General features: G+C 57.1%; 1 protein-coding gene across 1 annotated transcript in view; it reads left to right on the top strand.

Annotated features, from left to right (window-relative positions):
- The window catches only part of AGRN (agrin), a 35,974-nt gene that overhangs the window by 12,188 nt on the left and 542 nt on the right, over positions 1 to 23,244 (top strand). Inside the window, exons 7-35 of the mRNA XM_088536190.1 lie at positions 2,869 to 3,090; positions 4,960 to 5,154; positions 5,860 to 6,060; positions 6,188 to 6,333; positions 6,478 to 6,583; positions 6,760 to 6,873; positions 7,575 to 7,739; positions 8,224 to 8,367; positions 8,660 to 8,784; positions 9,127 to 9,232; positions 9,419 to 9,802; positions 10,207 to 10,341; positions 11,534 to 11,661; positions 12,314 to 12,428; positions 12,717 to 12,836; positions 13,102 to 13,458; positions 14,252 to 14,444; positions 15,209 to 15,424; positions 15,575 to 15,804; positions 16,260 to 16,394; positions 16,519 to 16,618; positions 16,791 to 16,955; positions 17,316 to 17,427; positions 18,232 to 18,243; positions 18,792 to 18,908; positions 19,101 to 19,290; positions 19,923 to 20,010; positions 22,261 to 22,485; positions 23,053 to 23,156. Coding sequence (XP_088392316.1) covers positions 2,869 to 3,090; positions 4,960 to 5,154; positions 5,860 to 6,060; positions 6,188 to 6,333; positions 6,478 to 6,583; positions 6,760 to 6,873; positions 7,575 to 7,739; positions 8,224 to 8,367; positions 8,660 to 8,784; positions 9,127 to 9,232; positions 9,419 to 9,802; positions 10,207 to 10,341; positions 11,534 to 11,661; positions 12,314 to 12,428; positions 12,717 to 12,836; positions 13,102 to 13,458; positions 14,252 to 14,444; positions 15,209 to 15,424; positions 15,575 to 15,804; positions 16,260 to 16,394; positions 16,519 to 16,618; positions 16,791 to 16,955; positions 17,316 to 17,427; positions 18,232 to 18,243; positions 18,792 to 18,908; positions 19,101 to 19,290; positions 19,923 to 20,010; positions 22,261 to 22,485; positions 23,053 to 23,156 — 4,650 coding nt within the window. The remainder of the gene's footprint in view (positions 1 to 2,868; positions 3,091 to 4,959; positions 5,155 to 5,859; positions 6,061 to 6,187; positions 6,334 to 6,477; positions 6,584 to 6,759; positions 6,874 to 7,574; positions 7,740 to 8,223; positions 8,368 to 8,659; positions 8,785 to 9,126; positions 9,233 to 9,418; positions 9,803 to 10,206; positions 10,342 to 11,533; positions 11,662 to 12,313; positions 12,429 to 12,716; positions 12,837 to 13,101; positions 13,459 to 14,251; positions 14,445 to 15,208; positions 15,425 to 15,574; positions 15,805 to 16,259; positions 16,395 to 16,518; positions 16,619 to 16,790; positions 16,956 to 17,315; positions 17,428 to 18,231; positions 18,244 to 18,791; positions 18,909 to 19,100; positions 19,291 to 19,922; positions 20,011 to 22,260; positions 22,486 to 23,052; positions 23,157 to 23,244) is intronic.

Below are 23,244 nucleotides of genomic sequence, written 5' to 3'. Positions count from 1 at the left end.
AGAAGGGCAACAGAGATGCTTTTTATTCCTCTGTGTGATCCTGGAAGCTGATGCTGGATGGGGACCAGCAAAGCTTTGTAAGAAGCCGTGCGCCTTGGCAGATCTGGAGTTTATTCCCCTCCCCGTGTTGTGCGGCTGCAGTTTTATTGCTTGAGCTCCAGGTCTCCTGAGTTGGCATGGGAACACTCCAGGCTCCCTTGGGTTTGGGAAGAGGAGGAGCGAAGCCGAAGGCTTGTGTCCACATGGGCTGGCTCTGCCAAGTCCCAGAGGTTCAAAGCCCATATGATGGGTCCAGGCTGCCCTGTAGGAGACCACCCCAAGGCTCTCTGAACTCATTGCTGCCCGAGGGGATGACACTCCTTCCTCTTGGATGTTCCCAGTGCAGAATGAAAAGCAAATTCAGGTGGCAGCGATGTTGGTTGTTGCTGGTCTAGGTCAACATGGGTCTTTGCTGCGTGCTGAGGATCGCTCCTCTCATCCCTGGCATCCTGGCCAAGGCTCTGTTGGGTTGCAGGGTGCAGATGAAGAGCCCAGCCCATGGCAGGGGTCCCTTGGCAAGCAGGCTGAGCGACCTGCAAGATCTTTTTGCAGCCAGCACAGTGAATCCAAGGATTTCACCGATGCCTCCTTATTGCGAGTATCCCACAAATACCTAGAACCAAGGTGCTTCCAGGGTCTCGTGGAAGGAAGGGAACAAGACAAGCCATTACTACAATGGCAGGAATATACTTTAATCTTGCACACGCACCTGCCTGAGGAGCTCCTGGTGCCTAATGAGCTCCTGACTCTCATGCTCTTCTCCAGCAGCATGGCAAAGGAGGCAAAGCCAAGCAAAACAGCCCAGGCCTAATTTTTAATTCCCTTCTACTTTTGCATCTGTATCAGAAGCCAGAGATTGTCCCATGACAAAGCTGAGAAAGCAGGGATGGGATAAGACGTTGGACAGGAGGTGGAGGGAAGGTATCTGTAGTTGCATCTGTCTTTTCCTCCCTGCCACTTCTCTTTCTGTTTCCTTCTCCACTCTTTTTCTCCTCTGCTCTTTCTCTCTCTTTCCTTTTTCGTCTGTGTCTTGTGTTTTACAGTGTTGCCTGTTTGGAGAATGGAATTGTGTCCTCGCAGCACCTTTCCTATTTGGACATCTCTGCCAGGAGGTCGGCTTTCTTCCCTTCTCCGTAGCCAGTGGCAGTCCTGGCCCCTTCCCACTGCTCCCCTCTTCTCTGGTTTTGCCAAAGAGCCCCCGGGATGGAGAGAGGCCCCTGGGTTTGTTCCTCTTCCCAAACACTTCCTGCTGGAATGAAAATGCCTTGCAGTGCCATGGGGTCTTTCCTAATGCTTGCTTGGGTTTGACCTTCATAGACAAAAAGCAGAGGCCAAGGGAGTCTGATCCCCGACGCTCCTCAGCACGTCCAGGTTGGCTAAGATGTAACTTTGGGCTGCTCCTGGTCTTTTAATTGCAACTAACCCCTTCTCCCACCCACCTCCTCCTTCCTAGAGACTTCTGCCTGCCGGGGACTTGGTGACTTGTCTCTTTGCTCCCCATGGCGTGTCCTGGTTGTCTGTTCTGGAACTACTGGATACCCTCCAGCTGCAGGCAAACGGATGAGAAACGAAGGGTTGAAGGAGTGGCCCTTTGCCTGCACTGCAGCCCCCTTCCCTAGCCCTGCTGTTTTGCAGTCCCTGGGTTCTCCGTTTTGGCTCCATAGGTGCTTGCCAGAGGCCAAATTCAAAATTCAGCCTTGGGGGTACCCATGTTACGAGCCCTTCTCTCCCTGGTTGATGGCAGGGATCCAAACTCCGAAGGGCACAAGCCTCGTTCCCACTCTGTGGATGTGTCACATCTGTCCCCAAGGAGAGGAAAGCAGCATTTTGGTTCCTCTCCCTGCCCTTGTCCTGTGTCTGCCTTGCTATGTTGGTTGTCACCAAGGCTGTCCTGCGTCTGCCTGTTGCATCCACCTTGCTCCTGCTGCATTCTCTGTCCCCCACATCCCTGTTGTCATATGTCCTTGTCCGTGCCTGGTGAAGATGCTCTTTCTGCCCGTTCCCTGCCCAACTGGCTTTAATTAAGCAGCTTCGTGAAGTGAGTGGAGGAGGTTCTGTCTCAGCCTGCAAACGATGCTGCAGGGCATTAATCATCTGCAGGGACCCTCAGGGCTTGAGGATGTCTGAGGTCATCAAGTGCCTTCATCCCTTGCATTCCCATCAGGAGATGCAAGAGGAGGGGAAGGGGAGAGGAGGAGAGAGAGGGTAAGACATCGTTTCCGTGTCTTCCTGGGCATGGTCATGGGAGATGTTACGAGGAAATTTAGGGGGGAAATTGCCTCTAGGGATGTGGATTGTTGCTCTGTAGCCTTTTTGGCTGCTGAGTTTGAAAGCTGGTACCAGCTGGACGCCGAGCGCATCATCCCACGGTACCGGTACCGACGGAGGCCCCAGCTGAGGACTTCCTTCCCCTGCGTCCTGCCACGGGGCTGATTGCTCAGGCTGGACTTCACAGGGAGGCTCGTGGCTCTACAGAACCTCGAGCACCAAAACAGCAGGGTTTGCTGCAGAAACTCATGTGAAATCTGCAGGGCTGCTCCTACCTTCCTGCAAGCCCCGGCTGCATCCTCGAGGCAGAAGGTAGCTGGGATGAGGATGGAGGGGTGGAAAACTAATACCCTGCTTGTGGGATGCAGGGAAAAGGCGTTGTGCTTCCTCGCCCCGACCTCCCCGTGCATGGGAAAGATGCAGAGCCAGGCATGTGGAGCTGGCACGGAGGACACAGGGACTGGGAATGCTGCGTGTTGGCCATGGCTTTGGGGGCGGCCAGCGCGGGGCTCAGGAGGGCCATGCACTGAGCCCTGTGCTTCTCTATCCCCATCCCTGCAGACCTGGGCACCCCCAGCCCCTGCCTGAGCGCCGAGTGCGCGTTCGGGGCCACGTGCGTGGTGAAGAACCAGGAGGCCGTGTGCGAGTGCCAGCAGGTCTGCCAGGGCCGCTACGACCCGGTGTGCGGCACCGACGAGCGCACCTACGGCAACCCCTGCGAGCTGCGCTCCATGGCCTGCGTCCTGCGCAGGGACATCCGCGTGAAGCACAAGGGACCCTGCGGTAAGGACGCCGGGCGGATGCTCCTCCTAGCACTGCTGCTGTTTGCTGGGACTGAGCTGTTGTTTCCCAAGCGTGGCCCTGGCTTGGGAGGGCAAAAAAAGGACGTTTTTGGCTCGTTTGTGGGATGGTGGGAGAGTCTGTCACTGACGCGTTGCCCATCTGGTGGGTGATGAAACCATCAGGCAAATCGCCATGAGAGACAGCGAGGCTGGTTTGCAGGGGATGGGGGGGTCCTTTCCCTACCACCCATCACCTTACAAATAAAGTGAGCCCAGCAGGATGGGGATGTAGGGAGAGAAGAGGAGAATAGGTCTGAAACCTCCCTTCCTCGCCAACAGAATATCAGGAAAGTGGGAAACCTTAGGATAAAACAGATGTAAACGGCATCCCCTTGCAAGCCAGCCCTGGCGCTGCTGCCTGCAGTGTCCTTAATCAGCCCTGGTAGCTTTGCAGACCCAAAACCCTCACCCAAGCAGTGCTGTGGTGCCCATCCTCATCTCCCGGTTCCTCCATCCGTATATGACTCAGGCAGGCCCACACACAGCCCTTCCATCTGCAATCTGCCTGGTTTTTGCCAGTCTGTGTTGCTATTTAGTGTTTGCACACAGGCACAGCCCGAGCTGGCCGCGCTCTCCCTATAATGCATCTGCTGGGTTGCCCGGGGCTTGGCCCGCTGCAGTTTTGCCAAAATAAAGTCATTTTTCTTCCAGTCCTTAGGCTGCATAGCAAGAGCTGGTGCCTGTTTTTCCACCCTGTCTGGGGTGGGTGTTGCCTAAGGATGCTCTGGCCAAAACTGGGTCTGACCCCTTAGGTTCATAACCCTGTAAGGGGAAAGGAAAGGAAATCCTGCCAAAAAGAAAAGGCACCAGCAGCATCAGGAGCCTCTTGCTGCAGCAGAGCAGAGCGCCCCGAGGATTTCATATTGGAAGAAAATGTTGGTATGAATTCCAGGCAGCTCCAGGGAAAACAGCAAGGGGAGATGGTGCTTCAGCTCTAGGCTATGTGCAGCTGGGTGCCTGGAGGAAGGAGCTGCTCCTGGCCCTGCACAGATGCAGAACACGGATGCTCGGATTAGGGAGCTCCTCGGCGATAGCCAGCACAGTCCAATCTGCCTCTTCCTTCGCTGCACAAAGGCAGCAGCTGCCGCGTGCAAGGAGGGAATGAGAAAATCCATCTCGGAGCCAAATTCCCTGTGAATCAAAGGGAGGGCAAGGGAAGGGGAGGGGGCTCTTTGCCTGAAGCGGAAATGAATCCGTGAATTACGAAAGAGCCGGGGATGGGCAGCGAGGAGATGTGCTGGTGGCATCTGGGCAACAAACGCTAGTGAGTTATTACCAGGATAAATGTCCTCCGTGACCCCAGCCGGGGCTTGTGCTGTTTGCAGGATGGACATCTTCATGGGGGAGGTGACAGGACCCTGGAAATGGAGCAGATCATGCTATAAATCTACCTAGGATGGCTGGTGTGTCAGGGGAAGAGAGCTCCCAGGGTCACAGTGCTGCCCAAGCTCTGATGCATTCATTGCACCTTATATTCCTTGTAAATGCAGCTAACCCCATGCTCTCCTCTGCTTCCCACTTAGCTATACCAGTATATGATGCCACTTCATCGCAATTGCTCCTGGCCCCGATGGCTTTTAGAAGGAGTTATTGTCCCCCTGCCTCCAAGCCTGTCCCTCTTTGCTCCTATGAACCTCCCCTCTGCTCCTTCATCCCCTGCATGCTGGAGCTCCTTGCTCCATGCAGAGCTCGGCACGGGGACGGAGGTTGCAAGGAGGTTTTACCGCCGCTTTGGCAGCATTTTCCATAAGGAAAACTCCATAAGGAGGTGACGCTCGGACGCTGCATTAATGTCCCCTTATTTTTGCAGATCGCTGTGGCAAGTGCCAGTTCGGGGCCATCTGCGAGGCGGAGACGGGGCGCTGCGTGTGCCCCACGGAGTGCGTCGCGTCCTCGCAGCCCGTGTGCGGCACGGACGGCGTCACGTACGGCAGCGAGTGCGAGCTGCACGTCCGCGCGTGCACCCAGCAGAGCCCCATCCGCGTGGCGGCCCCGGGACACTGCAGTGAGTCTGCCACGGGCCCCTCGTCCCCTCTGCTTGCTCCTTTCAGTGGGCTTTTCGGAGCCCAGATGATCTTTAGCCACTTCGGTTATTGCATTTGCTTGTTAAAGTGTGGCCAGACCTTCCAGGAGGTGATGCAGAGCATGTCCCATGTCCCCAGAACAATCGGGCTAAAAACATAGTAGCAGCTGTCACCAAAACTGGAAGTATCAGTAGATTCTCTGTCCCCTGGGATCAATCCCTGCCTGCTCATGCGTTTCCTCCTCCCCTGCCTGTGCTAATTTCCCAATGAATTAAAAGCCCTGCCCGAGTCCTTCATTAGGACAAATGATACATTAGGAAAAGCAATGCTTTGGACCACGTAAAACATGTCCAGATGGATTGGGTGAGCAGGACATGGAGATCTCTAAATTTTGGAAAGAAAAATGAGCAAGTGTAATGGTGACTGCCACTGCTCCAGCAGCATTATGAGGCTGGAGATACAACACTGTGAGAGGGAACGGGGTTTCTTATGGCTGTCCCACAAAAAGGTGCTGGACACGACACCCAGTGGGTGCTGATGGGACTCAGAGATGCTCAGAACTCTCGTATGTCCCTTGCAGAATCTTTGCAGGCTTAAACAAGCAACGGCAGCTCCGGGGCCGGAGGGAGGTGGGTCGTGCGAGCCCGCGCGCGGTCTCACTGCGGTTCCGCCCTGTGGTCCCGCAGAGTCCTGCGGCGGCAGCGTGTGCTCCTTCGGCAGCGCGTGCGTGGCCGGGCGCTGCGTGTGCCCGCGCTGCGAGGGGCAGCCCGCGGCGCCGCTCTGCGGCAGCGACGGCGTCACCTACGGCAGCGCCTGCGAGCTGCGGGCGGCCGCCTGCCAGCAGCAGAGGAGCATCGAGGTGGCCCGTGCGGGGCCCTGCGAGGACGGTACGTTGCCCGTGCCCTCCTACGTGTGCGTTGGGGATGGTTCCCTGACCCGTGTTAAGGAGAGGGCTCCGTCCCCGGGGCCTTCATCCGCCTCCGCCTTCCTCACCGCGTCCTTCCCGCGCTGCAGAGTGCGGCTCGGGCGGCTCCGGCTCCGGCGACGGCAGCGAGTGCGAGCAGGACCGTTGCCGGCAGTACGGCGGCTGGTGGGACGAGGACGCGGAGGACGAGCGCTGCGTGTGCGACTTCACCTGCCTGGCCGTGCCACGCAGCCCCGTACGTACCCTGGGCCCTGCTGTCCTTGTCCCCCTCCCCCTTGTCACCCTGCTCCCTTCCTGGGGCATGGCAGGACACCCCGTGGGTGGGGAAGCTCCGTTCCCCATCGGGGATGGTTTGAGCATCTTCCCTGCCTTCGTGCAGGTGTGTGGCTCCGACGGTGTCACCTATGCCAACGAGTGCGAGCTGAAGAAGACGCGGTGTGAGAAGCGCCAGGACCTCTATGTCACTAGCCAAGGAGCTTGTCGCGGTGAGTCCTGTCCAGGGTAGCCAAACCTGTGGGCTCTAAATCCCCGTGCACCAACCAGCCTGGTCCCCCACGCTCTTCCCTCCACGAGGAGGTGCCCACTGAGGACCAGCAGTGTCCGTGTTGCTCCGTGTGCTCCAGCTGCCAAGTGTAACCCGTGCCCCTGCGTTCCCCTGCAGCCCTCGCCACAACCTCATCGCCTCTACCAGCCGTGCACTGCAGCCAGACCGTCTATGGATGCTGCCCGGATAACATGACCTTGGCGCTGGGAGTGGGCTCAGCCGGGTGTCCAAGTAAGTGAATGCCGTGGTCCCAGCCTTGGGCACCTCCAAGGCAGGTGGATGTGAGCAGAGATCAGGTCAGGCGGGCTCGGGATCCCATCCTAAGGAGATGCAGAAGGTGGTCTCTCTCCAGCAAGACGAGTGACCTCCCAGGCTGAGGAAGCCTTCAATTTATCCCCTTGCTCTGCTGCAGGCTCCAGCCTGGCTCCATGCGTGCATGGAGATGTGCAAACACATTCTACCTTCTGTGTCTGCTGGTCATGCTCCTCTGCTTCCTACCAGGGATGCTCCTCTCCTTTCTAGAGTCTTGAGTCTATGGAGTCATAGAATCATTGTGGTTGGAAAAGACCTTCAAGGCCATCAAGTCCAACCATAAACCCATCACCACCATGCCTACTAAACTGTGTCCCTACGTGGTCTAAGGCACTCTCAAATGCAGGAACATTAGATGGTTGCTCAGAACTTGTGTGTTGCTGAGTCCATGCTGGATATCCCAGAAGATGCCCAGAGAGACAGTCTCTCCCTGGGCTGTTCGTATGAGAGAGGTTTGAGATGCTGGTAAGGTTAATAGGCAAATCCTCGAGGGTTTAGTCCCCCCTCATAGTTGGGGCACATGAGGGTTGGCTGATGCTCTCCATCCCTGGAGCGAATCCGGGGGCTCTCCGGCGTCTCCCCTGGGACCAGGACTCTCACTATCCCTATGTGTCTTGCAGGCACCTGCCAGTGTAACCCGTATGGCGCTTATGGTGGGGCCTGTGACCCCACCACGGGGCAGTGCTCCTGCAAACCGGGCGTCGGGGGCCTCAAGTGCGACCGCTGCGAGCCCGGATTCTGGAATTTCCGAGCCATCGTCACCGACGGCAAGAGCGGCTGCACGCGTGAGTGCTGCGTCCCGCCGGGACCCGCGTCCCCGGGCTCATGTCACTGCGGGGATAAGCGGGACTTAAATACACGAACCCCAAGGCCAGGCCTGCTGGAAGGCACCGCTTGTGACTTCCAAGTGTCCCCACTTGGTGTCTGCCAGTGGGTGCGAGGGAAGGGATGAGGCAGCGTTTTTGGTGCTCATCCCGCTGGGAGCAGACATGAGCAAATGGGGAAGTAAAGCAGGAGAGAAGCCAAGTTCATTTCAAGCTCCATTGGAGAAGTAAGTGAGAAAATCGATAAGTGCCAAATAAAAAAGGCTAAGAGAAAATATGCTGTTGGGATGGGGCTGCAAACAACAGGATACAATTCTGTGCTTATTTGACAATAATTAAAGGTGGTTCCCTGTCCGTTTTGACTCGCTGGGACACCTGGAGGGTCTCTTGTTGTCTGCAGACAAAGTCAGCAGCTAAACAGCCTCTTCTTCCTCCTCTTGACCAGCCTGCAGCTGCGACCCGGTGGGCTCGGTGCGTGATGACTGCGAGCAGATGACGGGGCTGTGCTCTTGCAAGACCGGCATCACTGGCATGAAATGCAACCAGTGCCCCAACGGCAGCAAGCTGGGCATGACGGGCTGCGAGAAAGGTGAGGGAGCCCCATGCCAGCAGGACAGGCTGGGACACGAGTACCCAGGGGACAACGCGAGAGAAGAGCATCCCTCATGCTGCCTGCATGTGCTTTTGGGGGAAAAAGGGAGCTGCTTCTCTGTTTGGTGACATTCTGGCACTGCCACCGGTCCGAGCGGCTCTGCAGGGTCCCTTGGGAAGCTGAACCCCTGCACAGGGGATGTAGGGTGTTTTTTTTGTTTGTTTTTTTTTCTGTTTTTTTGTCATTGGTATCTGCTTTGTTACCTCTTCCCCTTCTCTCCTTACCCCAGACCCATCAGCCCCCAAATCCTGCGAGGAGATGAGCTGTGAGTTTGGGGCCTCGTGCGTGGAAGTCAATGGCTTTGCCCACTGCGAGTGCCCGTCCCCGCTCTGCTCCGAGGCCAACATGACCAAGGTTTGCAATGACCAAGGGAGGCTGCCGGGGCGACTCGGCGTGCAGGGACACGTGGGGCTGGCGCAGGTGGCATGGGACAAGGATGCTCCCGCAAGAAGCGGGGCCACTGTGGTCAGAAGGCGACGTGGGGGTCGTGGATGTCCCAGGGCTCCCTCCGTGCCACGTTTAGTGCCTTCGAGCTGCCCTGCTCCTGGGCTTCTGCAACTTGCATCCCCTTTGCCACAGAAGGACCTGCACAGCCTCTGCCCTGCCCAGCATGTAGAAATGGGCTTATTTCCTCCAAAACTTGGAGGAGAGCAGAGGTGTAACACGCACCTTTCCACTTCCCCTCTGCCCATGCAGGTGTGTGGCTCTGACGGTGTCACGTATGGGGACCAGTGCCAGCTGAAGACCATTGCGTGCCGGCAGGGACAGGTCATCACCGTGAAGCACGCGGGCCAGTGCCATGGTGAGTGTCCCTGCCGGGTGCAAGTGCCACCTCTCCTGCCCTGACACGGACTGCCACCCTCTGCGGCTCCTCATCGTCCCTCCATGGCACAGCTAATGCTCTGCCCCACGCAGATGCTTGGGGGTTTGCAACCATTCTTTTTCCAGCCTTCCCCCCTTAACCACCCTGTCTTGCTGCTCCTTTCAGAGACCATCACTCATGCAAGCCACACCACACCGCCCAGACCCCTGCCCACACTTCCCCTGGACAAATTAATTCTTCCTCCCCCGCTCCGGCTCACTACCCAGGCTCCTGAGCCCACGGAGGTGGCTACCAGCTCGCTGCTGTTGGAAGCCGGCCCTACTGCGAGAGGTCACGGCACGACGAGACGAGTGACAACCGCCAGACCGGCCACCACGCCATGGGTGACCCATGGGGTGCATAAGACAACCGTCCGGCCCCTCTCGACGGCCCCGGTGGTCCTGGCCACCACCCAGCCTGCCTACGTTGAGTCTGGCAGCGCGGAAGGCAGCGGAGACCAGGAGATGGGCATGAGTGGAGACCAGGAATCCAGCGGGGCAGGGTCTGCTGGTGAGTCTGCTTAGCTTGGTGGGTGTGCTGAGACACATGGCATGGCTTGGCCCCCAGGTAGACATGAAGCTTTCCCATAGAATCATGGAATAATTATGGTTGGGAAAGACCTTCACGATCATCAAGTCCAACCATAAGTCCTTCAACACCATGCCTGTTAAACCATGTCACAGAGTGCCTCGTCTACATGATTCTTGAGCGCTGCTGGGGATGGTGACTCCACCACTTCCTGGGCAGCCTGTTCCAATGCTTGACTACTCTTTTCATGTAGATTTTTTTCCTAATATCAACCTGAACCTCGCCTGGCGCAGGTTCTCTACCATGGGGCTCTCAGCCCAGTTCTCTTAATGTGGCGCTGAGGTCCTGTCTCCCACTGGTAAAATATTCTTCTAAATGCTGCGCAGGTGAAGAGGAGGTGGAAGAAAGCCAGGTAACCCCCACGCCGGCCATCGAGAGGGCGACGTGTTACAACACCCCGCTCGGATGCTGCTCCGATGGCAAGACGGCGGCTGCGGATGCAGAAGGGAGCAACTGTCCCGGTGAGTTTGTGCTTGGGGCCGAGCTCCGTGTCGGTGGTCAGGAATGAGGCCAGACTCTCGCAGGGCACAGTGGAGTGGAAGATGCTGCTGAGAGCTGCTCAGTTCTCACTCCATGGCAGGGAGCCCTGTCCCCGTGTCCTTGCAGAGCAAGGGGCTCCCATGGATGTCCTGGGCCCGTGGTAGCAGGAGAGGATGTGCAGTTTTCTTTGCCTGGATGCCTCCTTTCTACCTTAGCTGTTACTGCCTTAAAAATTTGGACAGTTTTTTTTGCCTTAGGACTGGTGCTGGGAGAAAAGAAGGAATTGCCCTGATTTCCACTTCCCTCTTTTACAGTGGCTGCACTGCAGAGAGACTGGGCTTGCCAGGGCACCTTAGTGCCAGGATAGCCCCTCTGTTCCTGCTGGAATTCCTGGGGGTTTTGAGCTCTTTCAGCTTATGCCCATGTTGTGTTGCCCATGTGCATTTCTCTCCCCATGTGGATGGCATCAATTTTTACCTCCCACACTTATTTTCACACTGTGAGGGTTTGCAGAGCCACTCTGCTTGCTGCAGAATCGTGGGTGTCCTGCGCACTCATCCTCAGTCTCCTTGGGTGCCTCCTAGCTGCTCACTGAGGTCTTTCTGACTGTCTTTCTGGACCTGGAAACTGAGTTTTCCAGCAGAACATCTGGCTCCCTTTTTAACCCAACAAGGGACCCCTGCCATGAAACTCCCATGCAGACATCCCCAGCAAGGACCTTTCTGGAGCCACCTCCGCTCCTTGGAAGGGAACTGCACCTTGGGCTCCTCTTGCAGCTTCGGTCTGGTTTCTGGCAGCAGGGATAGGTCTTCTCCTTTCCCGACATCCTCGTTTTCCCTCCGTTGCCCGATCCGGCCGCGTTGATGTGTGCTGCTCTGGCTAATGTGTCTCTCTTGTTGCTCAGACCGTGCAGGGGGGCTGCTCTCCAGGCCAGAGCTCAGAGGAAACTGTCTGGTAAAAGCTGCCATCTCCAGCCTGGTCTTTGCCATCCGCTCCAGCACCCTCCGATACTAATCTTCCATGCTCTCCTCCCAGACCCATCCAGACTAACCCCAACACTGGCACTACCCACATGCCACCATCTCCTGTTCCCCCAGGGACTGAATACTCTCTGCCCCCCACCATCCCACTAGCCAAGTTGAAGGGCTTTTTTTGTTTGCCCTCCTTCTACAGCTACCAAAGTCTTCCAAGGAGTCCTCATCCTGGAGGAGGTGGAAGGCCAGGAGCTGTTCTACACACCCGAGATGGCTGACCCCAAATCCGAGCTCTTTGGGGAGACGGCCAGGAGCATCGAGAGTGCGGTGAGTCCTTTGCACTTGATCTGGAGCCCAACTAGGGCGTTTCCAACCTTGGCTAAAGGAAAGAGATCCCTGCACTCCATGTGTGCCATGAGGGACAGATGCTTAAAACGCAAATGGTGACCTCCAGAAGTGCAGTCCTCTGCTCCTTGAATGAGCAGAGTTTCTCCAAGTGGCTCCTAACCAGCCATGTCCATACTTGTCCATGCCAGTGATGGTGTTTCCTGGGCACGCTCTCCTGCTGGTTGCCTGCTCACTGGTATGGGGCTGTTTGTGGACAAGAGCCTTCGCCTTAACGCAAAGTGTCATAGAAAACATCTTTGCAAGCAGCTAAACATATTTAGAGCTTTTTCCAAGCTGCACTTAAAAGTTGGCAAGCCCTCAGTGCAGCCGTATAAGCAGATGTGTGCCTGGCATATGGACCAGATGGTTCGTGCAGTTCTGCATTGTCATACAATATTTCCCAGTGCAGTAGTGACTTCAATTTGAGAATCCAAACATGCACAGAAAGCCTCGTTGGCCAGTTCATCCATTTGGGTGCAGGCTGCAGTGAGGTGCAACGAAGGACGCCCACTGAGACCCAAGATCTTTGACCTAAGTTTTTGTCCTCATTGATCAGTTTGTTTGCTTTCCTCCTCTGCCTCTGACCAAGTAGCTGGACGAGCTTTTCCGCCATTCTGATGTTAAGAAGGATTTCAAGAGCATCCGCGTTCGAGACCTGGGGCAGAGCAGCGCTGTCCGTGTCATTGTGGAGTCCCACTTTGACCCAGGTAAGACCCTCCCCTGTCCTTGTTCCTGTCCCTGCCATCACTGCTCGCCTGAGCAGGGAGCAGGTACTGTCAGCAGTGTATAAATAAGTATAAGAAATGAGCATGAGCAAGGAGCAGCAGATGCTGTGAGAAAACCTGGGAGGCGACGCACCCCACACTGGTGCCTGGAAGGCTAGAAATGTGTTTTTAGGGGAAGGAATGGTTCAGATGCGTCGTGAGGAGGTCAGGAAGCCTCCTAGGTGGGACTGCATCTTCACACTTGCCTTTTCTTTCTCCTCCTACGTGCAGCCACTTCCTACACAGCAGCTGACGTCCAGGAGGCCCTGCTGAAGCAGATCAAAGCTTCCAAGAAGAAGACCATCCTGGTGAAGAAGCCCCAGCAGGAACATGTCAAATTCATGGATTTTGGTGAGCCCTTCTGGCTGGCTGTGTTCTCTTCCCCTCTCTTGGCTTAGGTTTCCAAAGGGATGAGCTGGCTCGTCCCGTCTCAGCTTTTAATCTTCAGCAGTAAGTGATCAAGGGCTTCCCAGTGCACCGGGCCTTCCAGAGCCAGGGCTTGGAAGACGTTTCGTGTGCCCAGACTTGTTCTCATTCCCAAACCTGGGGCTGTTTCCCGTTTTCCCGGTGGGAATTGCAAGGTCCTGATGTTCTCCTTTCTGCGACTGTGTTTCAGATTGGATCCCGCGGCTCTTCACCACCACCATGACCACGACCACGGCCACCACCATGGCGCCCACGACCACGCGGAGGTTCAGCACGGCCGCCGTGGCCACCACAGCCCACGCCGCGCGGCCCGATGCCACGGGCAGGCCCGGCACCAAGGCGGCAGCGCCCGCGAGCACCAGGAGACCCACGGCCGCCCTCCCTGTCACCGGCCGGCGGAAGCCCCCGCGCCAGCCGCTGGCCACCAGGAAGCCCCCGCGGCCCTGCGACTCGCACCCCTGCTTGCACGGTGGCACCTGCGAGGACGATGGCAGGGAGTTCACCTGCAGCTGCCCCGCGGGCAAAGGAGGAGCCGTCTGTGAGAAATGTACGTGGTCCATCGCATCCACGGTGCTCCTGCGCATCGGTGGTGGCAGCTTGTGGCCATGGGATGGGGAAGACCAAAAGCAAGGATGGCAAAGTCGAGGGAAACGCATCCCTTTGAGCTGCTGCTTCCAGATACAGGCTCTAGTGGCACTGCAGAGTTGCCTCTTCATGTGTGTTTTCTGCAAGCATCTGCTAAGTGCAGCTAGCAAGAACAGATTGGTCTTCCCTCTGTGGACCCCTTCCATGTCTGTGCTCCAGGAATCTGCACTGGCTGCGTGGGGATGTAGAGGCAGCCCCAAACCCAGCCCCATACGAGGTGCTGGCCCCAATGCACACACCTCAGGCACTCCATTTAACCTGTTTCTTGCCTTTGTCAAGAACAGCTTGCACGTGCACAGTGCATAGAGCTGCAGGACTCTACGGCAAGAAGGTGTCAGGAGCAATTTCTTCCTGGCCACACTTATTCCAGTGCCCTGAAGCATGGGAATCCTGAGCTTTCTTATTTCAGCTGAGTACTGTGCTGCTGTCCATCCCTAAAGCCAGGGAGTGCTGGTTAATTTGGCACAGATATAGTTGTTAACTGTGTTCTCAAACACAAGAGCATGTGAGCTGCTAATTCAGGCCTAGTCCCCCATGCTCTGCTGGCCTGTCCCCTCACCATGGCAAGCTGGTGTCATGCTGGAGGCTCTAGCTGGTTGTGAGAGTTGTTTTTCCTGAAAAACCTACCAGCTTGTGGTCTTTTCTGGTGTCCTGTCCCACCTCGGCTTCACCCACTCTTCCTTTCTCTCTCGCAGCCATCAGGTACTTCATCCCCAGCTTTGGTGGCAAGTCCTACCTGGCCTTCAAGATGATGAAGGCGTACCACACCGTGCGCATCGCCATGGAGTTCCGGGCCGCCGAGCAGAGCGGGCTGCTCCTCTACAACGGGCAGAACCGCGGCAAGGACTTCATCTCCCTGGCGCTGCTGGGCGGCTTTGTGGAGCTCAGGTGGGTGCCCGTGCTCTGCCCCACGCAGAATCATAGAATCACAGAATGCTTAAGGTTGGAAGGGACCTCTAGAGATCATCTAGTCCAACCCCCTGCACACGCAGGGTCACCTAGAGCACATGGCACAGGACTGCGTCCATGCGGGTTTGGAAGATCTCCAGAGAAGGAGACTCCACAACCTCTCTGGGCAGCCTGTTCCAGTGCTCTGGCACCCTCACTGTTAAGAAATTTTTCCTTAAGTTCCTGTGGAACTTTTGGTGCTTCAGTTTGTGGCCATTGCCTCTAGTTCTGTCGGTGGCCACCAGTGAAAAGAGGCCAGCACCATCCTCCTCACTGCCTCCCTTGAGGTACTTCTAGACACTGCTCAGGTCCCCTCTCAGCCTTCTCTTCTCCAGGCTGAACAGGCCCAGCTCCCTCAGCCTCTCCTCATAGGGCAGATGTTCCAGGCCCCTGATCATCCTTGTGGCCCTGCGCTGGACTCTCTCCAGCAGCTCCACATCCCTCTTGTCCTGTGGAGCCCAGAACTGGACACAATACTCCAGATGTGGCCTCACCAGGGCTGAGCAGAGTAGAAGAGCTGGAGCAGCCTGGCTGCCCAGCCCCAAGGCTCCTTTTAGGGCTTAAATGCTAAGGAATGGGGGAAGGATGTGCTCTGTGCGGGTCTGGAGGCTCTGCGGGGTTCCAGCTTTGTCCTGCATGCAGCATCCCTCATGCCACGGTGCCATCACTGCAGCGTGTCACCAACACAGTGCCCCCTCCACCAGGTTCAACACCGGCTCCGGCACCGGCGTCATCACCAGCAAGGTCCGCATCGAGCCCGGCAAGTGGCACCAGCTGGTGGTGAACCGCAACCGCCGCAGCGGCATGTTGTCCGTGGACGGCGAGCCCCACGTCAACGGGGAGAGCCCCACGGGGACGGACGGGCTCAACCTCGACACCGACCTGTTCCTCGGAGGAGCTCCAGAAGACCAGATGGCCGTGTGAGTAGCGGGTGTTGGACCACTGCCCTGGGCACCGCGGATGAAGCGTCGCGGTGGCTCTGCAAACTGGTGGGAATGGGGACATCTCAAGGCCTGGGGTGATTGCAGTGGCTGGGAGGCCTTTTGCCACTTTGTCCTTTGTCCCCGCAGGGTGGCGGAGCGCACGGGGGCCACGGCCGGCCTGAAGGGCTGCATCCGCCTCCTGGATGTGAACAACCAGATGTACGACCTGCGGGAGAAGGGCAGCGACGTGCTGTACGGCAGCGGCGTGGGCGAGTGCGGCAACGACCCCTGCCACCCCAACCCCTGCCACCACGGGGGCGTCTGCCACGTGAAGGAGGCCGAGATGTTCCACTGCGAGTGTCTGCACAGCTACACGGGTACGGGAAGGGGCACCTGGGCCACCACCGGGCAGCACCAAGGTGTCCTTGAGCCTTCGGGCTCTGCTGTGAGCTGCAGTGAGGGAGGTTCAAAACCCGCTTGGACGCAGTCCTGTGCCACGTGCTCTAGGTGACCCTGCGTGTGCAGGGGGTTGGACTAGATGATCTCTAGAGGTCCCTTCCAACCTTAACGATTCTATGATTCTAGTTTGGGTCTGGGGGTGTCCGCTGCGGCTTGGAGGAAGAAGTGCAGCATGAAGCCACGTCTAGTGTAGACAGAATGAATTTAGGCCAAAAGCTATTCGTGAGATGAGGACAGGACCCAGGAAGGCGGCTGGCAGAGCCATCCAGAGGCATCCATCCTGTGCATGCCCCGGGATGGAGCTGTCTCCGCTCGGGCCATGCCCAAGGGGCATTGGAGATGCTAACCCAGCGCATGCTTTTGTCTGCCGCAGGTCCAACATGTGCTGATGAGAGGAATCCCTGCGACCCTACGCCCTGCCACGTCTCTGCCACTTGCTTGGTGCTGCCAGAGGGAGGTGCCTTGTGCGCCTGTCCCATGGGACGCGAAGGAGACTTCTGTGAGCAAGGTGGGACAGGCTCCGGGGCAAGAAGCATGGCCAAGGAAAGGGAGGGAGCCAAAGGTGCTCATCTGGCCCAGCAGGGCTGGGTCAGAGACCTCCCAGGCTTCACCGTTCCCCTGTTTGTGTCTAGTGACAGAGCAGGACCACAGCATCCCCTTCCTGCCGGAGTTCAATGGCTTCTCCTCCTACCTGGAGCTGAACGGGCTGCAGACCTTCGTGCCCGACCTGCAGTAAGTGCCCAAGAGCAGAAGTGCATGCACACATGAGCATGCATGGTCTTCACGCCATGCCTGTAGTCGCTGGCAGGTGAAGGTCCTCTTGCAAACCCTTTGTCTTAAGGGTGGAGGAGGAGAGCACATGGGCAACCTCTTTGGAAAATGTCGGTAACTCATCTCTCCTTAGGGACAAAATGTCTATGGAAGTTGTGTTCCTGGCCAAGAACCCCAACGGCATGATCTTCTACAACGGGCAGAAGACGGATGGCAAAGGGGACTTTGTCTCACTAGCCTTGCACAACGGCTACCTGGAGTACAGATACGACCTGGGCAAAGGGGCGGCTGTGCTCAGGTAGGGGTGACATGGGGAATGGGGACGGTGGTGACAGAGGCAACAAGGAGGCAGGAGTGGCTTTGGTGACCAGCCTGGCTTTGAGCCCCCTCCCCAGAAGAGTGTGAAGCAGGGAGCAGTTTCACACTGGCCTTGGTGGCTCCTGGCCTGTTGGCTCTCCATGGAGCAGAGCAGGGCTGATGTTCTCCAAGCTTTGGGTATCTTGTGGGCTAATGCTGAGCTCTCTACAGCTGTGAGCTGGTGCAACCCAAGCTGCTCCAACTGCAGGAGCTTGGGCAGATCCCAGGCTGCTCAAGAGGGGTTTGCGGGTGGCCATGGCAGAGCTCTCAGATGCGTCTTCTCTTCCCTTCCCACCATCAGGAGCAAAGAGCCGGTTCCCCTCAACACCTGGATAAGTGTTTTGCTGGAGAGGAACGGCCGCAAAGGGGTGATGAGGATCAACAGCAGCGAGAGGGTGATGGGAGAGTCGCCGGTAAGTTGGGTGGCCAGGAGGAGCCAGGCAGAGCTCTGAGGGTTCAGGCCCTGCTGCTGCCATGCATGGAGCGAAACGAGCAGTTCTCAGGCCCGAGGGCTTTTCTTCTTTGTGGGAGGAGAAAGCAAAGGTGATTGTCACACAGGGCCTTGATGGGGCTCAGGAGCACTTCCCGCGTGAAGAGCCAGGCCAGGGAGAAGTCACTGAGTAGCAAAAACCTGTTTGTGCCATTGCTGCTGAGGACGTTCGTGGTGCCTTTGCTCTGTTTCCAAGCTAGCAGCTTCTCCCTCTGGCCTCTCTCCGTGCCCTCTCCTTCTGCACTTCTCTCTGCACAAACCCCAATTCCCTGGGACTTCACGGCAGGGCCATTGGCCTTCCTCCCGTCCACTTTCCATCAGCAAAGCTGAGAATGCAGGAAAACCAACCAACAAACCCAATTGCTGCTGAACCCATCCCTAAAACCCACCTAGAAACGTAGGAGGAGGACTTTGCTCCTTCCTCACCAGCCCTGCGGTCAGGCAGCTGGATTCACATCTGGATCAAGCTCTGGCCCTTTCATATCTGTACCGATACAGCATGTAAAAGAGGGGCTTTTTGCCCTCCCCGCGCTCTCCTCTTTTCAAACTTCTTTCCAAATTAAGGTTACACCAGGGTGGCAGCATCCCCTTCTGCATCTCCTGGGCTGCAGTCCGTGTGCTTGCAGCCTTGCATGTTACGATGGTATCCACTGATCTCCCATCTCTTTCTTTCTCTCTCTCTGATTTTCCTTTGTGTTTTTTTCCTCCTCTGCTGTCTGGACCCCAGAAATCCCGCAAGGTAAAAGATAAGTATGAGCCACTGCACCTCCATCTCATCTGCCATCGGCACGTTATTCTTCTGTGTCTGTTTTCCATCCAGATCTCACTGTTTCACCCATTCCCCTTCTCCTCTGACCAAGCAGCTCTAGGATCCCTGTAGATTAGAGACACTTTTTTCCTGATCCTTCATTACTTTGTAGATGGTTATTACGTATTTTTTTCCAGAAGCATTTCAATTAATCTGGTCATATTTGTTGTGTTAACTCCACAAAGCATTAGCTAATGATTCATATAACTGCACCCTTGTTTCTGCCGTGTTTCTGGGTCCAGCCTGGGTATGTAGGAAGGGACATCCCTCCTGTTGTGTGCCTGGTGTGGCCGAAAATTCCCCTGGGACTTTGTGCCACACAGCTGGGATGCAGGAGGACGTCAGAGACGGGGGGACATCAAAGAGGGCATCTTTACAAGGACAGGGACCTCGAGTCCCTGCAGAGCGGGGCCCGATGCATCCCTGCCAACTTCGGGGACAACCTTGTCCCCTCTCACTCTTGGTGCTCTCCTCCGCAGGTGCCTCACACCTTCCTGAACCTCAAGGAGTCCTTTTACGTGGGGGGAGCCCCTGACTTTAGCAAGCTGGCCCGAGCCGCTGCCATCTCCACGAGCTTGGAGGGGGCCGTGCAGAGGGTAAGACTCCGATGTGGGTCCGCACGGGAAGGGCTGGAGGACGCTCAGGTCCACGTGCCTATGGGACACACCAAGAGGGGTTGTAGGGATGGATGTCGCATGGGGACAAGCGGGAGGTGGGGTTGGACACTGGCCTCTTCCCCACGATGTGCTGAAGGCTGATCTGTGCTTCATCTTCCTCGCGCCGTCCAGATCTCCGTCAAGGGGGTGCCCGTCCTCAAGGAGGAGAACATCCGCAGCGCCATCGCGGTCTCCTCCTTCCGAGGCCACCCCTGCACGCAGAAGCCGAACCCCTGCGAGAACGGGGGAGCCTGCAGCCCCCGGCTGGAGAGCTACGAGTGCGTTTGCCAGCGGGGCTTCTCCGGGGCGCGCTGCGAGAAAGGTGAGGTGGACACCGAGGTCCTGTGTCCTCAGCAGATGCTGCAACGAACCTGCACCTCGGAGGGCTTGTCCCTGCTGCGGCTGCCGGGAGGGATTTGGGAGGAATGGGGTGTTTCTAGGCATGACGTTTCTCGGAAATCCATGCGTTGGGCGCATGTAGCAGGGCAATTGGTGCTGCTCATGGGTTGATCACCCAGCCCTGTCGCTTCCTTGGAGCTCTCTGTCCCTGTTTCAGGTTGCTGTACTCCTGGGGCAGAGAGACAGGGTTTGGCTTTATGGCACCTTCATCCTGAGTGAATCTGAGCAAATCCCTCTTTTGAGGTTTCTTTTCTTGCCACCTCCCTGAGTTCAATTCTTGGGCCATCACCAAACTGGGTTCCTCCTTTGAGCCACCAGGAGAGCAACAAGGCTGCAAATTCTAAGTCAGCTGGCTGCAAAACAGGGAGCTGTCCCAAGCTCAGGGGCTTCAGAGTGAAAGCAAAGCCTTGCAGGGTGCTGACCCGTCCCAAGGGATGGCTCAGTGCTGTGCTCCTTGTCCTGCTGGGAAAGCTGAGTGTGAAGGGATGCTTTTCCTAGTCTCCAAGGAAGCACAAGCTGTGCTGTGTTGCCTGATGGCTCCTCTTCTTCCCGCAGTGATCATCGAGAAGGCAGCTGGAGATGCAGAGGCCATTGCTTTTGATGGTAGGACCTACATGGAGTACCACAATGCTGTGACAAAGAGGTAATTCGGCTGCTCTGCTGAACCAGGCTCAATCAAGGCTGTTACCAGGAGCAAGAGATAGAGGCCGGAGGTCCCATGTCCTCATTCTGCCATGTGTGGCGGTTAATGTCCCCTGGGGGCTTCTCAGGACGAGTGGCACCTCGTGCACAGCAGCTGAGAGCCCCGGAGCCCCCACCAGCCTCCAAACCCCGTGGACCCCTCGGGGTGCAGCTGAGCCCCAGCTGCACAGCACGTCCTGGCCACCCCCTCTTGCACCCTCTGCTCCCCGTAGCACTAAGGCTGCCCGTGTCCCCGTGCCGAGGTGAGCGTCCCCGTGGAGCTGCTGTCCGTGTGTCTGTGTGTCTGTCTCCTCTCAACGTCCTTGTCTCTTTGTTTTCAAGCCACCTCACCAATGAGATCCCCGCGTAAGTACCGTGCTCCTCGCACCCCATGGCTGCCCAGGGCGGGAGGGGGATACAGGGATGCTCCGAGAGCGGCATTCCCATCGGGTGCCCTGCTCCTGGCCACCACTCCAGAGGCTCCAGAGGAACCCCTAGGATGGAGGAGATCGCACATTGTCCCAGGAGCACGCTGCCATTTACCCTGCATTAAGTGATGAGCAAAGAGGAGGAAAGTCCCCATGACATCCCGTTCCTCCCAGCAGGAAGGGCATTAGGTGCTGAGATAAGGGCTGCTGATCCTGCCCCATTTGCTCCTGCGTGAATGTGGAGCAATTAGCACCTACCCTTATTGCACCTTTGCAATAAGGGTTTCGTTTCCTGCAAGCCGGGCTCTCCGTGGACGCGTGCATGTCAGCAGCCCATGAACTGCAGAGCAGAGCCCATGGCCCTGTCCTGTGAGGAAGCAGGGCTTCTCCCCAAATCCTTACGGAACCCTTGGGCAGCATTCCTCAGAACCCAGAAGGCTCCGTCAGTCTGCCCTTAAAAAGCAATTTCTTTTGCCCCCCGACAGCCATCGGGCTGTGTCCTGGGCAGGGCTCGCTCTCCAGTTGCTGCTGGACCCTGCTGGCTAGGACATGCCCCATGCATTTTATTTCAGCGTGCACATAGCTATAAAATTGGAGCTGGTTGTAATGATGGCCCTGCTGCTTGCGGGCAATGCCAGCAAGACAGCTGTAGTGCTGGGTTTCCCCTTGCCCATCCTGCTGCTCCGGTGCCCCAGGCTCACCCGGAGAGGTCTCGGTGGCCGTTTGCCTCTGGCCAAGATGGGATCTCATCCCAAGGATCCCAAAGCAGCAGCCCTGGGTCTGCATGAAATAGCACCCATGAAGGAGGCATCTGCTGGGGTGCGAGTGGTCCCTGCCTGCGTGGGTGGGAGGAAGGGTGTCCCCTGCCCTGTGCTTATTTATCGCACGCTCCCCTTTCTTCCTGCCTCTTAAGTCCCGACTCGCTGGACTCTGCCCTGGAGCTCAGGTGAGTCCAGGCCTCCTGCTCGCGGCTCCTGCTCTGCTCCTGCTGCATCCCCATCTCCTCTCTGTGCGTGTCCTTGTTGTCCACACCTTTGGCTTTCTATTTATAAGGGACACGGCTCTGTAGGAGCCAACACGGAGGAGGCCACACTTCCAGCTCTGCCCCTTCCTAACACTGAGTTACCTTGTCCAGCATCTCGAACGTGGTGTCCCTTGGGAATAAAAAGCCGTCTGTGTTGCCTGTGTTGTCCAGTCTATGTGTGCACTTGTGTCCCAGAGCATCCCAGGAAAGGGGATGGTGACTCCTCATGGCAACGTGGCTCCTTGCCCAGAGCCTTTTGCCTGCTCCAAGAGGGCCTGAGCAAAGATGGGGTTGCCAAAGTGGGGGAAAACCCTCTCCCTGGCATGACTGGGACCAGCCTGGCACTGTTCATCAGCCCACCTAGTAGCCTCCTCTTCCCATGCCTGGAGACCCAACCAGGGTTTCTCTGGGTTGGTCCAAGGAGGGCACAAGCTGAGGTCAATAGCTCCAGTTGTGTCTTACAAGGTTCTAGTTGGATGTTGGTGGAAAAAAATTAATTCCCAGGATATCTGCAGCCCCACATAGGAAGGTGGGCGAGTGCCCCCCTTGAGGGTTTCCCATCTCAACTGGACAGAGCCATGGTTGCCCTCATCTAGGGCTACAATAGTTCTAATCTTGGTGGGAGGTGGTTGAGAGGCCTCTTGGGGCTCCTTGCACCATTTCTGGGATCCTAGGGTCTAGTTGAGGGGCGGATCAGCTGCCTGGTGCTTTTGTAGCCCCGTTTTTAACTGTTTTCCCCCATTCCCACCTCCCGGCGCAGCGAGAAGGCCCTGCAGTCGAACCACTTTGAGCTGAGCATCAAAACGGAAGCGACGCAGGGGCTGATCCTGTGGAGCGGGAAGGGCCTGGAGCGCTCGGACTACATCGCCCTGGCCATAGTGGACGGCTTCGTGCAGATGACCTACGATCTGGGCTCCAAGCCCGTCGTCCTGCGCTCCACCGTGCCCGTCAACACCAACCGCTGGATCCACATCAAGGCATCCAGGTGCGGGGGCTCGGGACGTGCTGCTTTGGGATGGGCAAGCCATGGATGAGGTCAAGCCTTGGGAACCTGAGTCATGGCCTTGGCTTCGTGCCCTTTGATCCCTAAGTCATCCTCTTGGATAGTATTAGAGGAAAGGCACGCGGGCGATGCCATGCGGAGGGACGCGTGTTGTGACAGGCCTCCCCTGGCTTCTAGGAAGCACCAAAGGGGCGAGTCTGGCGGAGATACGAGAGCTCCGTGCCTGTTATTTTAGCTCGGCATTTGGTTCTTGTTGGGTCCAAGCTGTCGCTGTGCTTGGGGAGCTTTTATTTTTGGTAGTGGCAAGGGGAGTGGCGAGCAGATGGCATGGCTGGCACGCTGGGAATTTCTGCTGATGGCTCTCCAGGAATTAGGAGGAAAACGTGGCCCTTAGCAGGATGGATCTGTAGGAGCTTGTAAGGGATGCTGGATGGGAGCCCGCTGGATGGAGCAGGGTGTTGGTCCCCAGCTTTAGCATGGAGGGCACCTTTGGGGTTTGCACCTGAGGTTGCTGATGGTCTTTCCTTCCTTTTTCCCTTTCTGGGACAGGGTACAGAGAGAGGGTTCCCTTCAAGTGGGCAACGAAGCCCCCGTCTCTGGTTCTTCTCCGCTGGGTGCGACGCAGCTCGACACGGACGGGGCTCTGTGGCTGGGTAAGCCGGGTGCAGCAGCTCAACCCTCTCCCTGCATCCCTCAGAGGCACCGCTGGCACTTGGGATGCTCCCATCCTTGTGTCCTTGG

This window comes from Tinamus guttatus, unplaced genomic scaffold, assembly GCF_059628265.1.
Source record: "Tinamus guttatus ecotype Peru unplaced genomic scaffold, ASM5962826v1 Tinamus_guttatus_pri_ptg000652l, whole genome shotgun sequence".
NCBI classification, from domain to species: domain Eukaryota; kingdom Metazoa; phylum Chordata; class Aves; order Tinamiformes; family Tinamidae; genus Tinamus; species Tinamus guttatus.
Note: the sequence above shows the minus strand (reverse complement) of the source record. Positions and strands in the feature narration are given on the sequence as shown.